This window comes from Pelophylax lessonae (assembly GCF_965119305.1).
Source record: "Pelophylax lessonae genome assembly, chromosome: 12".
Classification (NCBI taxonomy): Eukaryota; Metazoa; Chordata; class Amphibia; order Anura; family Ranidae; genus Pelophylax; species Pelophylax lessonae.
In genome coordinates this window covers 174,006,323-174,021,656 of record NC_138779.1, presented here as the reverse complement: position 1 = coordinate 174,021,656, position 15,334 = coordinate 174,006,323, and the positions used below count along the sequence as shown (strand labels likewise).

Here is a 15,334-nt window from a genome sequence, read left to right as displayed (position 1 = left end):
CAATCTTAATATGTAAACCTAACGTTTCATATTCTTGATGTGTGCCTGCTGTACCATGTATTTGTATTATGTGCATGAAAAAGTATCCTCTTCTTTGCATTTCCTTCTTTTGTGTGAAATCCCTGGTGTTCCTGCTAGCCCCTCTGCTTTCCTATAAAAACTGACCATACAAAGCAGGAGGGCACACTATGGTCATTTCTCTAGCTATGCTGGGAACTCCTTCAATGATCAGACTTGTCCTGACACAACCACCACCCCAACCTCCCCCGTACTGCACTTGCCTTGATCATTTCCTCCAACCACATTCTATTCAATAGAAATTTTCCTTTTTTTTCCCCAGCCCCATATTCTGCCTTTGATGGTATTGAGACATAATCAACGTAAAGGCAAACGTAATCTTATTGAATGCTATAATTATTTCTAATCCTTAAAATTTTTTCATGTATTCCAGTTGTTGGGTTTCGGTACTGCACTACTAGAAAATGTGGATCCTAATCCAGATAATTTTGTGGGTGCTGGTATCATCCAGACTAAAACTGTTCAGGTTGGATGTCTCTTGCGTCTAGAGCCCAATATCCAAGCTCAGGTAAATGGAGAAAGGCATAAGACAAGAAGTTTCATTGTTGGTATAATAACATTCATATGCTTTCCTACCTGCACAAGGCTTCAGCTTATATAAGAGCAGCGTGAACAGCAAGCTTTGACAAGCATTTGCAGAGCTTTCAGCAAGCTTTGATGCTTTTAAAGCACCATTCAGCTACAGTTTGTAAATGTTGAACACCGATGCTGATTGTTAGGAGGCTTCATTACTTCTTGTTGGAAGCCTGCTAGCAGCTTGTCTAAAGTGGCCATCATCACTCCCATTACGATCTGTGTTCAACATTTACAAACTGGGTACCCCAGGACGATGTCATCTGTGACGGAACATGTCAGGTCAGGACGTGCTGATGTCACCGCGTGCTATCCCGGAAGGACGGGGTGATGTGGAGAAAGCCGGTCAGCTTCATTTTAATGTGGTTTACCATTAGGTATTTACTGCCTTCTTTTTTTGGATGCTTGTAAGTGCAATTCTTTTAATATTATTAAAGTACAATACGTTTTTACACTATGGCGGGCTGTTATTGTTTTTTTTTTTTTTCATGGCGAGATACATCCTTAGCAATTCAAGTTGGAATTACAGCCATTCAAGTTGGAATTACAGCTTTTTAAGAACTGGGATCTCAAGTTTGTCTCTTAACCCAGAGGTTCTGGTGTTGTCTTTATAAAGTGCTGAAGACCTTTGTGGTCAGAATTTCTGGCAAGGAGCCATCTATTTTTGGTGACGGATTCGAGAGTGGTGGTGTTGCTCTTTTTGATTGAAGAATTACGCAAGTTCACATTAGTCTTTCATTAATATTTCCTTCCCTATTATTTTTTATGGATTTTTAGAATATTTGTGAAGTTTATAAGACATTCAATATTTATTAGCGCAACCCTTTCTTTGTTATTTACAAACTGGAGTTGAATGGTGCTTCAACATAACTTGTTGAAAGCTAATGTTTTGTCACACTGCTCTTATACATGCTGAAGCCGGTGTAAAACCGAACTAATTTCTGCTTGGAAGAACGCTGTGTCCTCTATAAAATGCTAACAAATACGTAAGGATATCTACATGTTTATCAAATTATATGCAAGGTTTGTTAATTGTCATTCATTGCTTGTTTTTAATAATGCTTTATCAGGCCAACATGGAGTTGGTGACCATTGTTCTAAAATGCTAAAAAGTAAAAATCTGATTGGATGCTGTGGGTCACTGTGCCTTATGCAACATCACTTCTCTCCCAGTTGCTTTATTACCTAACTAACATTTGCCATCATATACAATGTCCCACACCTTGAAATCTTTTCACTTTTTTGTGTAACATTTCATCTATAGTTTTCTATGTGATCTACTGTTGAACAAAAAAGTTGATAGCATTTGTTGCTGAATATGAAGTTGGTTGTATGTTAAAGGATCTGCCCACAACTATACAATTTTTATTTTATTATCTTATGCCACGATAGTGGTATAAAACCTAATATTAACCCCTTGTTAAAACATCTACATGAAACATGTAGCATTTTTCAATCAAGAGATAGACAAAAAGACCACAGGAGAGAGGCTTTTGAGTTTAGTATTAGATATCAGAATGTTAAGAGTTCTATTGAAAAAAATAAAAAGTGCAATGTCTACCTTTCTCTGTCGCTCATTGACAGACGTAGTCCTCGTTGATTCAACACACTCGGGTTATGCTGCCCTCTACAGGAGTTGGACTAGACAGGAAAGAAAACGTTCTGGCCACACCCTAGGGGCAGTCCCAGAGGGTATATCCTCTCACTTCCTGCTCTAGCAAATCAGTTTTTTTCTGTCTTGTTAGGAGTAAGGACCTAGATACCTTGCTGGGATCTTAGGTCCTGGCAGGATTTTTTTCTTAGAAAAATTTTTTAGACAGCTTTTTTCTCCAGTGTTCTGTGAGATCTTCAAGCAAGAAAGCTGAACTGGGCGACGGGCTGGATGTTGAGATCCAGTGGTCACCCCAGTTCAGCCTACGAGCGCGTGCAGGCCATAGCTCCGCGCTGGGTCGCCCGCGACATAGTCCCACTGAGTCCCACTGGACGGGGACTGACCCTGCGAGTTAAACGTCTCGCTGAAACGCCAAAGACCATGAGTCACGGCGTCCGGATTGGTCGACAGCCCTCCCACCTCGGTGGAGTGGGGTACTGTCAGGAGTTGGCGCCCTCCTGGTTCCGGTATGGTGAGTAGTATGTTCCCTCTTTCCCCCTGACGGGTCTTGTGGTGAACGCGGGCCCCTCTCTGTAATGGTAAGGATGGGTCTTCCCTCTATCCTATAACATGTCACAGATCCCCCTGTTAGAGTGTGATTTTTGTGAACAAGAAGCCAGGAGGCTTGGTTTGGGAGCTGACAATCTAATTGCAAAGATGTTAAAATGATTGAAGTCAGGGGCAGTACTAGAACTTTACTGTGATAGTGTAAGGTATCCTACCTGTCAGAAGCCACAGGGCGATGTCTATACATGTATACTGCATTCCAGATCATTCCTCCAGCTAAGCAGATGCCTCCCGACGGCCACGGACCGCATACGGCCCGCCAGGGTCCGGTACCGCCGACCAGGCTGACCACCATGAGGGTGAAGGGTTGTGAGGCCGAGATCCTTCTGCAGACATGCCGCTATTCTGTGCAGGCCACCGCCATTGTCTGGTAGTTTGCACGAGGCCGCCATTTTGGCGTAGCCTCGTGTCTCCAGCATGGGGGCGGCCATGTTTGAGGTGACTCAAACACCTCGTGGAGCTAGGGGAGGCGACGGAAGGCGTGCAGAGGGGCGGAGCCACCTCCTTTCTTCCCGGGAAGCCAGCCAAAAGACTTCCTGTCTGTTCTAGACAATGCTGAAACAAGTTGCATTTTGAAACTCTGAGCAGTAAGTGGTGAGCTTTGGGGTCTATCTCTATCTCTCGCTCTATAGGGGTCCCTAAGCAGGCAACACTGAGGGGCTTTGTGGCGCTGGGGGTCTGAAAAAAAAATATAAAAAATATAAAAAAGTTTTATTTCTTTTTGGCAAATTGATTTTTCCGGGCAGTATCTGGAATTATCATGGACCCTGCCACACAGGTACCCCCACCGATTTCCCTTGGGGGGGCCACGGGACCCGCCAGTGCACAGAGTATGGATGCATTCACAGCAGTTTTGAAGTCTTTGGTGGCTCGGGTGGAGACGGCCTGTCAGGAACGGGGGTCAAGAAAGCGACCCCCGCCTACCCCTATATCGTCTGAGACTTCAGATTCAGATGCTGAGATGGTTATTGCAGCTGCAGGCCCCTCTGCAGGGGCTGTTATCTCAGGTAAGGTTCCCTCAGACAGTGAGGAGAACGTTCATGCTTCCGCCATAAATCAGGAAGAAGCATTGGTGGACGCACTAGTTGTGCGGTTCGGGAAACCTTAAGACTTGAGGTTTTTCCGGCAGAGGCAAATAAAAAGGAATTTCCCTTTGGTACTAGCAGACCCACCAGGTCGGTGAAGGTTTTTTCTTGACCCAAGTGTTTGGGTAAAAAGATTAAAGAGGTATGGGATCATTCTAAGCGTACCTTTACTAGTTCCAAGCGCATTACTAGATGCTATCCGTTTGAGGAATCCCTCATTAAGAAATGGACGGTATCACCAGTGGTGGATCCACCTATTTCCAGACTGAATAAAGCCACGTTTTTTTTCAGTGGAGGACGCTTCGTCCTTTAAGAATTCGGTGGATCGGAAGGTAGAAGCGGAGTCCCGCACTATCTTTCCCTGATAGGATCAGCCTTTAGACCAGTTATTGTCATTTGATCTAGTTCTCAGACATTTACGGAATGGGCGAGATTGGTGCGCCAGGACCTGAAGGGGAAAGGTATCCCCCAGGCAACATCTGTTTTGATGGAACAGATTATATAAGGACTACAGGTTGTCTGTGACGCAGCCTTGGATGCTACCCCCCTATTAGGGCATGCATCTATGTCAGCGGTAATCCTCAGACGTGTGCTGTGGTTAAAATGCTGGGTCAGCGTAAGTACTACAGGGAGCGGTAGTTACCGTTCCCTGAACAGATCATTTTCTTTACCTTTTCCAAAGATTAGCATCAGTTCCCCACAAGAATCGGATCCGGTTGAACGGACAGACCAAGGAGCCTCTAGCCGGGTGACTTCGGTCTCTAATGTTTAACCAGGAGAAATCACCACTCGTGATAGGAATCAGGTGTCTAAATAAAGTGTGGGAACAGAGAACGATCAGACTTTGTCGGATTGCCAGGGCCAGATAGCTCTAGGGCAGCCTGGTTCGGATCCAGTCAGGCAATATCAGGGTGATGACGTAAGTCATTCGCCAAGGATTTCACCATCTGTGCCTTCACAGCATCCCGAAGGCGCGGAGATTGGTAACGTGCGCCCACGATGCTCCAGTGGACGCAGCAGACGCGCTGAACGGCCTGTAAAGGCAGTGTCAGCTATTAAAGGGATTCCCTCATCTCAGATTGCTGCTGAGATTTCTCCGCAGGATGGAGATGGAGGGAACTCCAGTTGTCCTGGAAATTCTAGGCTAGCCTCGTCAAGCCGGTCCGGCCGACTTGGACATGCTAGTCGCGAACGTTCCTTGGGAACTTCTTCTCAGGGAGTGTCTGCGGTCTCAAGGACCGATCTTCCATTGTGCTTTACAATCGCTGGGTTTAATGGCCTGGCCATTGAGACCCAGGTACTGAAGGACAGAGGGTTGTCAGCTTCAGTTATTCCTACGCTAATTAAAGCAGGGAAAGCGTAAGGTCTATTATCGCACATGGAAGACGTATATCGCGTGGTGCGAATCTTTGGAAAGTCCTCCACGTACCTATTCGGTGACCCGAATATTGGCCTTTCTGCGAAAGGGGGTTGAGCAGAAACTAGCCTTGAGCACCATCAAGGGTCAGGTTTCAGCATTAGCAATCTTCTTTCAGAAGCCTTTGGCTATTAAGTCCTTGGTGCGGAATTTCATCCAGGGGATGCGGCACCTGGCTCCACCAGTCCACGCGCCCTTATCGCCCTGGGATTTTAATTTGGTTGTCGGTTCTGAAGAAACCTCCTTTTGAAAGCATCAGGGAGATTCCCTTGTTTACTTTATTCCAGAAGGTGGCCTTCTTGGTGGCTATTACTTCTGCACGCAGGGTGTCAGAACTGGCTGCATTGTCAGACCAGTCCCCATATTTAGTGATTCAGAGGGATAAGGTAGTTCTTCATCCTAAGCCATCCTTTCTTCCAAAGGTGGTTTCAGGCTTCATCTGAATGAAGATATTGTACTACCTTCCTTGTGTCCTGAGCCCAATCATCATCAGGAACATGCGTTGCATTCCTTGGATGTGGTTCGGGCAATCAGGGTATACCTGAAGGCTACGGAATCATTCCGTGAGACGGATTCACTTTTTGTGATCACGGATGGCCCCAGAAAGGGGTTGCCTGCATCTGCCGCGACTATCTCCAAATGGATTAGACAGACGGTGGTACAGGCTTATTCTAGTAAGGGTCGGAATCCTCCGTTCCCTGTTAGGGCGCACTTCACTCGAGCTCTCAGTACTTCCTGGGCCTTCCGCCATCAGGCGTCAGTGGTCCAGGTGTGCAAGGCGGCCACCTGGTCGTCGGTACATACCTTTACAAAATTTTATAAGATTGATGTGATGGCATCGGCGGATGCCTCATTTGGCCGCAAGGTTTTGCAGGCCGCAATTTGAGGAGTCCGGTAGTCTACCTCGAGGGTTGTTTTCTGTTGGAATTTTCTGTTGAATCTCATCTTTAATTGATGAGCATTGGAAACTTCTAGTTGGCACCGGTTGGGCCTTCTAGATTGGATTTGTTTTCCATTTTCCCACCCCTCATTTGTGGTACTGCTTTGGGACGTCCCGAGTGTGTTGAATCAACGAGGACTACGTCTGTCAATGAGTGATAGAGAAAAATGGATTTTTGTAAGATCTTACCGTAAAATCCTTTTCTCTTAAGCTCATTGACAGACGTAGTACCCGCCCCTCTGTTTTTGAGTTGGGTTGGGTTAAATTCTCTAAACACTGCTTTGTGACATAACTGATTTGCTAGAGCAGGAAGTGAGAGGATATACCCTCTGGGACTGCCCCTAGGGTGTGGCCAGAACGTTTTCTTTCCTGTCTAGTCCTACTCCTGTAGAGGGCAGCATAACCAGAGTGTGTTGAATCAACGAGGACTACGTCTGTCAATGAGCTTAAGAGAAAAGGATTTTACGGTAAGATCTTACAAAAATCCATTTTTCCTATCATGGTTGTGAGAAACCCATCAAGGTATCCACACAGAATGATGGGTGGTGTCACTCGATGCTCATCGGAGAGCTTAAGATGATCATACACCCCGCAGTGTTTGAATCCCATGAAGTGACAATATGAGATGTTTGTCCCAATTATTGAACATTGATGAGGTCAGCCTATTACTGGGAGGATGAACTTGGAAGTGTTGTTGGTCAAATATAATGCAATACACAACAAAATGCATTTAAACAGGAAAAAAAAAAGCACAAAGATCATAGTGCAGTATAATATAAACAAATGTTTATTATATGTAAAAAATAAGATGCAAACAAGGTCCTGCCCGCTGGGATGACATCAGTGAAACCATGGGGCGTGATTCCGGGGAGGGAGAAGTTCAAAGGGGAAGCACATAGTTATAAATGTGTTTGGCAAATGAGGTAAATGAACCAATTCCCTAACCAATAAATATTCCCTAACCAATAAATAAATTGTGAATCACTGTGTGAAATAAAGTGATAGCAGCCAATTATTTGTAGTGTCACCACATGCAATAAAATAGAATTATAATATGGAAAATCAGCGCTACAATAACACAGGTAAAATGATAAAATATATAATATGTAATAATCCTGTAATGTGAGGAAGTGTGCTGATAAGTGTAAAAACCTTCAATAAAAAATACACAGGAATAGTCCAAACAATTTCCAGTGAAAGCCACAAATAGTGGAGAAATGATTAAATATAAAATAAATTTAGTGTCCATAAAGTCCAACAAAATAAGTGACGATCATCAAAGAAAGGGAATATCTTCTGTGTAAAGCAAAATTCCCAGAGACCAGCAGACAATATAACCAACTATAGGTGCAATGGCCGCTTACCTCAATGTGGAGTAATGATTGCATACAGGGAAATCCAGATAGGGGTAAATCCTCCACAGCAATGGTGGTTTAGCTGAAACCCTTGATAAAGTCACGTTAGTTGTGACGCAACACGTCAGGAGGAACCCGGTGACATCACTTCCGGTTTTCGGCAGAGACCGGAAGTTTTGCATTTAGAAGCTATACACCATCTCGGGATCCCGCGGGTCTACTGCACATACAGATTTGATCTTTTTTATATGTAAGTTGCTAATTTTTAATAAAATACTTGTCCTGATTTACTGCACTATGGAGCTATATGGTTGTCTTTTCATGAGCTGATTGCTGCTGCTGTGTAGGATTTGTTATTACATAGGAGTGTATCCCATTGTGATCATTATCCCTGAATTAAGCTAAACCACCATTGCTGTGGAGGATTTACCCCTATCTGGATTTACCTGTATGCGATCATTACTCTGCACTGAGATGAGCGGCCATTGCAACTATAGGTTGTTATATTGTCTGCTAGTTTCTGGGAATTTTCCTTTACTGTACACAGAAGATATTTCCTTTCTATGATGATCATCACTTATTTGGTTGGACTTTATAGACACTAAATTTATTTATTTTTTTTATTTATTTAATAATTTCTCCACTATTTGTGGCTTTCACTGGAATTTTTTGGACTATTTTCCTTTCACATTCAGTGCACTATATACATTGTGTATTTTTTATTGAAGGTTTTTACACTTATCAGCACACTTCCTCACATTACAGGATTGTTACACATTATATATTTAATTTTATAATTTTACCTGTTATTTTAGTGCCGATTCTCTATGTTATAATTGTGTTTGGTAGTTACCACGAAACATATTTATGTGTTTTATTGTTATTTGAGCAATCAATATATACAGCGGATAAAATATGTATTGAACACATCACCATTTCTCTAGGTAAATATATTTTTAAAGGTGCTATTGACATAAAATGTCAACACATCAGTAATAACACATGCAAGCCATACATACAAAGACACCAAAAACAAATAAGTTCAGAAATTAAAGTGATTATGAAGTCTTGTTTTCTCTTTCATTCATTGACTGACACAGCTTCTGATTTTCTTAACCATTGGATTATACTGCCCCTCTACAGGAGTAGGACACTAGACAGAAAAAGTCTGGCTACGCCTATGGGCAGTCCCATTGGGTATACTCCCTTTCTCTGGAGTATAGACCTAGTTCCTTGCTGGAATCTTTGGTTCTGGCAATTTTTTCTTTTTAGATGTACATTTTTCTCCTTTTTTTTTTTCCCTTTGAGATCTACAATCAACTACCGGACTGGGCGATGGGCAGGAAGATCTAGATCCAGTGGTCACCCCAGTCTAGCCAGTGAGCGCTCGCTGACCTCAGCTCTGCGCTAGGTCGGCTGCGACATAGCCCCACTGGACAGGAGCTGACCTGCGAGTGAAACGCCTTGCAAGGTCGCATGCAACCGGGTCTCGGCCCAAGTCGCAGCATTCTGCCTGGCCGACAGCCCCCCCCCATTTTGATGGCGAGGGGTTCTGTCTGGATTGGTGCCCGCCTGGTTCCTGGTATGGTGAGTAGCTGTCCCCCCTCTCCCCCAAGTGTGTTTTGGGGTGGACGTGGGCCCCTCCTTGAGATGGTCGGACCCCAGCTTCCCCTCCTTCCCATCAGGCACACCCCTTCATCTGTTCCCCATCCTATCTCCCCCCCTTTGAATGATGCTGGGGCTGTGTGTGGGTGGTCTGTTCCACCCTCCTGAGGTGGAGGCAGGGAGCTATGCTGACGATGGGGGCAGGGGGGTGCGCTGCCGGCGACCAGATGATCGGCTGTGCAGCGGGGGTTATACACCCGTTGGGGGCTCCTGCCCGGGCCTGTCCTTGAGGCCCAGGCATCCGTCCTGGGTCCCTGGGAGCTTTGTGGTGTCGCCACTTTGCTGTAGCCTGTTTGCTTAATGCATGGTGGACATGTTTGTGTTGTTCGGTGGCCATTTTGCGGTCGTTTGCCATTGAAAATAGCGGCGGCCATGACAGTGGAGCCCTGTGGGCGGCAATTTTGGTGGTGGGAGCCCCTCCTCATCCCCTAGTGCTGACTAATGGATCTTTTCACTTCCTGATCGCCGCACGTGGAGTGCAGATTATTCTGGTGGCTGCAGGTGCCTATTTCTGCCGGGTGGTGAGTCTGGTGGGGTCCGCTCCCTCTCTGCTGAGGAACGTTTTGTGCCTGGCGACCGGGTGGTGCTGCCCTCTCCCCACCCAATCACCTCTCTGAGGCTGTGGGGCCCTGTGGGTCCCAACCATCCATCCATGCACTGCTGGCGATCCAGGAGTCATTTGTGTCCCGGTGAAGGTGGCTTTCGGGCGACGGGCTAGCAAAAAGCGCCTTCCTCTGCCTCATCTGTCTCCTCAGATCCTGAATCTGATTCGGCCACCGCGGATGTGGGTGTCTCCCTGTTGGGTCTGCGATTATGCGCCTGAAATGTTCAGATAGTGAGGATGAGTCCTCCACATCTTCAACCGTGCACGAAAAGGCACTGGTGGATGCACTGATTGTTTCTGTTCGAGAGACTCTGAAGATGGAGGGCGCAGCTCAATCTGCGACAATGGCGCAGATGCCCTTTGGCACTCACAAGCCAACCAAAGTGGCAAAGGTGTTTCCTTTCCCTGCCTATTTGTCGCTAAAGAGTGGGGTCTACCAAAACGTCCCCGTGGGGTCCCTAAGCACTTTTCTAGGTGTTACCCCTATGGGGAGTCGCTTCTTAAGTGGACTGGTCCACCAGTGGTGGACCCTCCGGTTTCCAGATTAAACAAGGCAACCATGATTCCGGTTGAAGAGTCCCCGGCCTTTAAGGATCCGGCTGACCGGGAGGCGGAGGCTGTGGCCCGCACTGTACACTCTGGCTGGTTGGGCAATGAGGCCAGTATTCACCATTGCCCTAGTGTCACAAACTCTGACCGAGTGGGCTAAGCTCTTACACCATGACCTGGAGGGGGAACAGCTTTCCCCTGCCTTTGCCGAACTGGTGGACCAGCTGGTCCAGGGGCTGCAATTTATCTGTGATGCCTCTTTGGATGCGGCTCTCCTGGTGGCACGCCTCTGTTTTGGCAGTGGTCCTTTGGCGTGATTTTTGGGCTCAAGTGCCGGTCTGCTGATCAGACTTAAAAATAGGCCTTGACTGATCTTCCTTATCAAGGAGATTGCCTGTTAGGAGCTCTCCTGTAGGACATCGAGAAAGGTGTCATGGGGAGTCTGAGTCGGTGATTCCAACGCTGTTAAAAGCTAGGAAATCTACTTCTAGGAAGATCTACCATTGTACGTGGAAGTCGTACATTGCGTTGTGTGAGTCACTTGGGGTTCATCCTCGCTCTTTCTCTGTGGCTCTAATCTTGACCTTCCTGCTTTTCTCAGGTCCCTCTTCGCTGCTCCTGAGCCCTCCCTCCTGCTGAGTGCCCCCACAGCAAGCAGCTTGCTTATGGGGTCACCCGAGCCATGCCACAGCTCCCTGTGTCCATTCAGACACCAAGCCATGGACCACCCCCCCCCCCCCCTTCTCTCCTCATTGACTGACTGACTTTGACAACAGCGGAGCCAGTGGCACTGCTTTGCTTTCTCAGCCAATGAGGAGAGGAGTACCTGGCAGCCGAGACACTCCTGCAACATTTCTGGATTTAGGTGGACCTCAGGTAAGTATTAGAGGGGCTAAGGGGGGCTGCTTCACACAAAAGGCTTTTTATCTTAATGCAATAAGAGAAAACCCATCTGCCTTAAGAACCACTTTAGGTTATGTGTAATAAAATGGAATGACAAAGGGAAAAAGTATTAACCACTTCAGCCCCGGAAAGGTTTTACTCCTTTATTGACCAGGCCATTTTTTGCAATACAGAACTGCGTTACTTAAAACTGACAGTTGCGTTCTTGCAACGATAAAATTGATGGCCTTTTTTTTCTCGCACAAATAGACCTTTCTTTTGGTGGTATTTGATCACCTCCGGTTTTTATTTTTTGCGCTATAACCAAAAAATGAGCGACAATTTTGAAAAAAAAAAAACAATATTCTTTATTTTCTGCTACAAAACATTCCCAATAAAAAAAAGTTGAAAATCAAATTTCTTAATTTAGGCCAGTATGTATTCTGCTACATATATTTGGTTAAAAAAGAATCCCAATAAACATATATTGATTGGTTTGCGCAAAAGATATTGCGTCTACAAACTAAGGAACATTTTTTGGCATTTTTATTTATTTTTTACTAGTAATGGCGGCGATCAGCGAATTTTTGCAGGACTGCGACCTTGCGGCGGACAAATCGGACCCCTAACAGACACTTGACAGTTTTTCGGGGATCAGTGACATTATTACAGTGATGAGTGCAAAAAATATGCAGTTACTGTACTAATGACACTGGCAGGAAAGAGGTTAACATCAGGGGTGATCAAAGGGTTAAGTGTGTCCCTAGGGGGGGTTCTTGATAACTGTGTGGGTGTTGCTCTGATTGGGGGGAAGACGGAGATCAGTTTTTTTCTTTCTTTCCGTTTTCTTTCTTTGAAACCATTTGAGCATTTCCTTGGCTTTGTTTCGGATCATTGTCTTGCTGAAATGTCCACCCTTGTTTCATCTTCATCATCCTGGTAGATGGCAGCAGATTTTTATCAAGAATGTCTTGGTACATTTTTCCATTTATTCTTCCTTCAACGGTATGAAGTTTGTCAGTACCTTAAACAGCCCCACACCATGATGTTCATGCCTCCAAATTTCATTGTTGATATGGTGTTTTTGGGGTGTGTGCTGTGCCATTTGACCTCCAAACATGGTGTGTATTATGGCATCCAAAGAGTTAGATTTTGGTCTCATCTGACCAGACTTAAATCCTCCAGTATTTCACAGGCTTGTCGAAATATTGCGCAGCAAACTTTAAACAAGCTTTAACATACTTTTTCTTCAGCAGTCTTGCGTAGAGAGCGTGAATACCAGCCATGGCAGTTGAGTGCCTTACTTATTGTCTTCTTTGAAAGAATTGTACCTGCTAATTCCAGGTCTTCCTGAAGCTCTCCACAAGTGGTGCTTGGCCCTTGGACATCTCTTCTGATTATTTTCACTCCTGTCAGAAATCTTGCACCTGTTCATGGCCAGTTGAGGGTGAAATGTTCTTTCCACTTCCAGATTATGGGCCCAACAGTGCTCACTGGAACTTTGAAAGTTTAGAAATCCTTCTGTAACCAATGCCATCAGTATGATTTGCAACAGTAAGGTTGTGAAGGTCTTAAGAGAGCTCTTTGCTTTTACACATCATGAGACGTTTCTTGTTTGACATATAAAGGAATGTAGTAGCGCCAAACACTGAATAAATAGCAGATAAAATATCAGATAAAAATGTCCATAAAAAGTCCAATATGTCCCATAGATTGGAAAGGGAGAAATAGAAGTAAGGTCCCAATTCCTGTTTGTGCAGATGAAACAGAGCCAACACCAAATCGTGATGTGCACACTATCCGCTTACCAGGTACTGCTTAAAACAGGGCGGTGTATATATCCAAGTTGATAAGCCAGGAAATGATAGACCACCAGGTCTGTTTCAAGGGATCCCAACTCCAATATACCTCAACAAAGAAGGAGGACAATAGTGCAGACTGCATAGATCAACATTTATTAAAGCATAAGACTGGTACTCACAAGATGGCGAAATGATATGAGCATGTCAAAGGTGGAATACTGAGGTGTAGGAAGCGTGCTGTTTGTTCCCGGGTCGCCTGTTTCTTGTTTGACACCTTGTTAGTGAAACAACTTTTTATAGGCCATCAGTTTAGACTGAACCAGCTGATATTAATTTGCACTGACAAATAGACTTCAGCTTGTGTCTTGGCTTTTCATGCCTTTTTGCACCTCCCTTTCTTCATGTGTTCAACTGGAGAGAGTCCAGAGAAGGGCAACAAAAATAATTAGGGGAATGGAGGACATCAGCTATGAGGAAAGACTACAAGCACTGAACCTATTCTCTCTGGAGAAGAGACGATTGAGGGGGGATATGATATCAATGTACAAATACTGTACTGGCGACCCTAGCATAAGGAACAAACTATTTAGGGAAAGGGAATACAATAAGACACGTGGCCACTCACTAAAATTAGAGGAAAAACGGTTTAACCTTAAAATACGTAAGGGGTTCTTCACGGTCAGAGCAGTAAGGATGTGGAATTCTCTTCCACAAGCAGTTGTATCAGCAGGGAGCATCGATAGTTTCAAAAAACTATTAGATGGGCACCTTAAAGACCACAACATACAGGGGTATACAATGTACGGTTAACAGCAAACACACACACACATCATAGGCTGAACTGGATCGACTGATGTCTTCTTTTCAACCTCACAAACTATGTAACTATGTAACTTTTTCCCTGTGTCATTTCATTTTATTACACAGAGCTTAATTTCTGAACCTATTTGTTTTTGTATGGATTGCATGAGTTGTTACCAACATGTGGTGACAATTTCATGTCAATAACTCTAATAGTTATAGGTTTACCTAGAAAAATATTGACCTGTTCAATACTTATTTTACCTGCTGTAGCTTATGACCAAGAGGCCTTTCAAGATCTTTATTCCTCTCTATGCTTCTGCTGACCTCATATTCATTTGCTCATTCCTTGTTAGGGAAAAAAGAATTCCCTGTGTTCTGCATAAAATACTCGTTTGTAATTTGTGTATAGTGGAACTTTTAGCTAGACGTCAGTTTGCTGGAGCAAATCACGTAACTTCATCTTCTTTTTTATTTCAGATGTATCGACTTACCCTTAGAACCAGCAAAGAAACTGTCTCCAAGCACCTATGTGAGCTTTTATCGAAGCAGTTCTAAGCCAACAAGAATATTATGGCAACAGACAGTAAAACTGGCAAACTTACACTACGTGGAGGGTTTACCATGCATCGAGCAAATGTGTGTGTCAGTGTGCATGTGACAGAAGAGGGCAGGGCTTTCCATGCCACCTCTCTCTGCAGATCATCCTTGTTGTGTGCGCGTGTATGTGTGTGTGCAGTCTACGTCCGGTAAAGCCCAAGCGACTCTGAGCGAAAAATTCAAGGTTAACTATTATTCTTCTTCTTGTCCTACGATGTGTGGTCGTCCTACTAGATTTTGTCGTTTTTTGCTGTGACTTTAAATTTAAACTTGTTTGAAAGGGATGCATGAAGCCGGGGGACCCTAACGTTCTGGAAAAGGGGTGCCTCCCTCCATGCGGACTCTGCCTGTACTGTGGATAAGGGATCAGGCATCAGTGCATGCTGGCCCAAATGCATATCACTTGCTAAACCGTGGAAAAGCTTACTTGGAAGGATGTTTTGACAAACTGAAGTTTTCCACAAAAGGGAAACCATATCAGTGGTCACTTGTGTTCTTAAATTTTAGTATTGTCTGCTCATGTGCTCGATCATCTTCTTTTATTTTTTATTTTATTTTTTTGTGTTTCTTCTTTTATCTTTAGAAATTACACTCATTTTAGCACTTCTGTTATTAGAGAGTTAAACAAGTGGGAGAAGGTAGCTGAACAGGGCTGCGCCAGTTTTGTGAAGCCAAATTGCCTATGGAACCATATTTGCAACATCTTACAATATTTTTTTTAATTTTTTTAAAGTATTAGTTTCACACCCGTTTTTTAAATGGGAT

General features: G+C 44.5%; 1 protein-coding gene across 2 annotated transcripts in view; it reads left to right on the top strand.

The window, feature by feature from the left end:
• AP2A1 (adaptor related protein complex 2 subunit alpha 1) overlaps positions 1 to 15,124 on the top strand; it is a 136,069-nt gene extending 120,945 nt beyond the window's left edge. For both annotated transcript variants that reach the window (XM_082273796.1, XM_082273795.1), the window contains 2 exons: positions 452 to 586; positions 14,450 to 15,124. In XM_082273796.1, the coding sequence (XP_082129922.1) occupies positions 452 to 586; positions 14,450 to 14,527 (213 nt within the window). In that variant the 3' untranslated portion in view covers positions 14,528 to 15,124. The remainder of the gene's footprint in view (positions 1 to 451; positions 587 to 14,449) is intronic.
• The last annotated feature ends 210 nt before the right edge of the window (positions 15,125 to 15,334 follow it).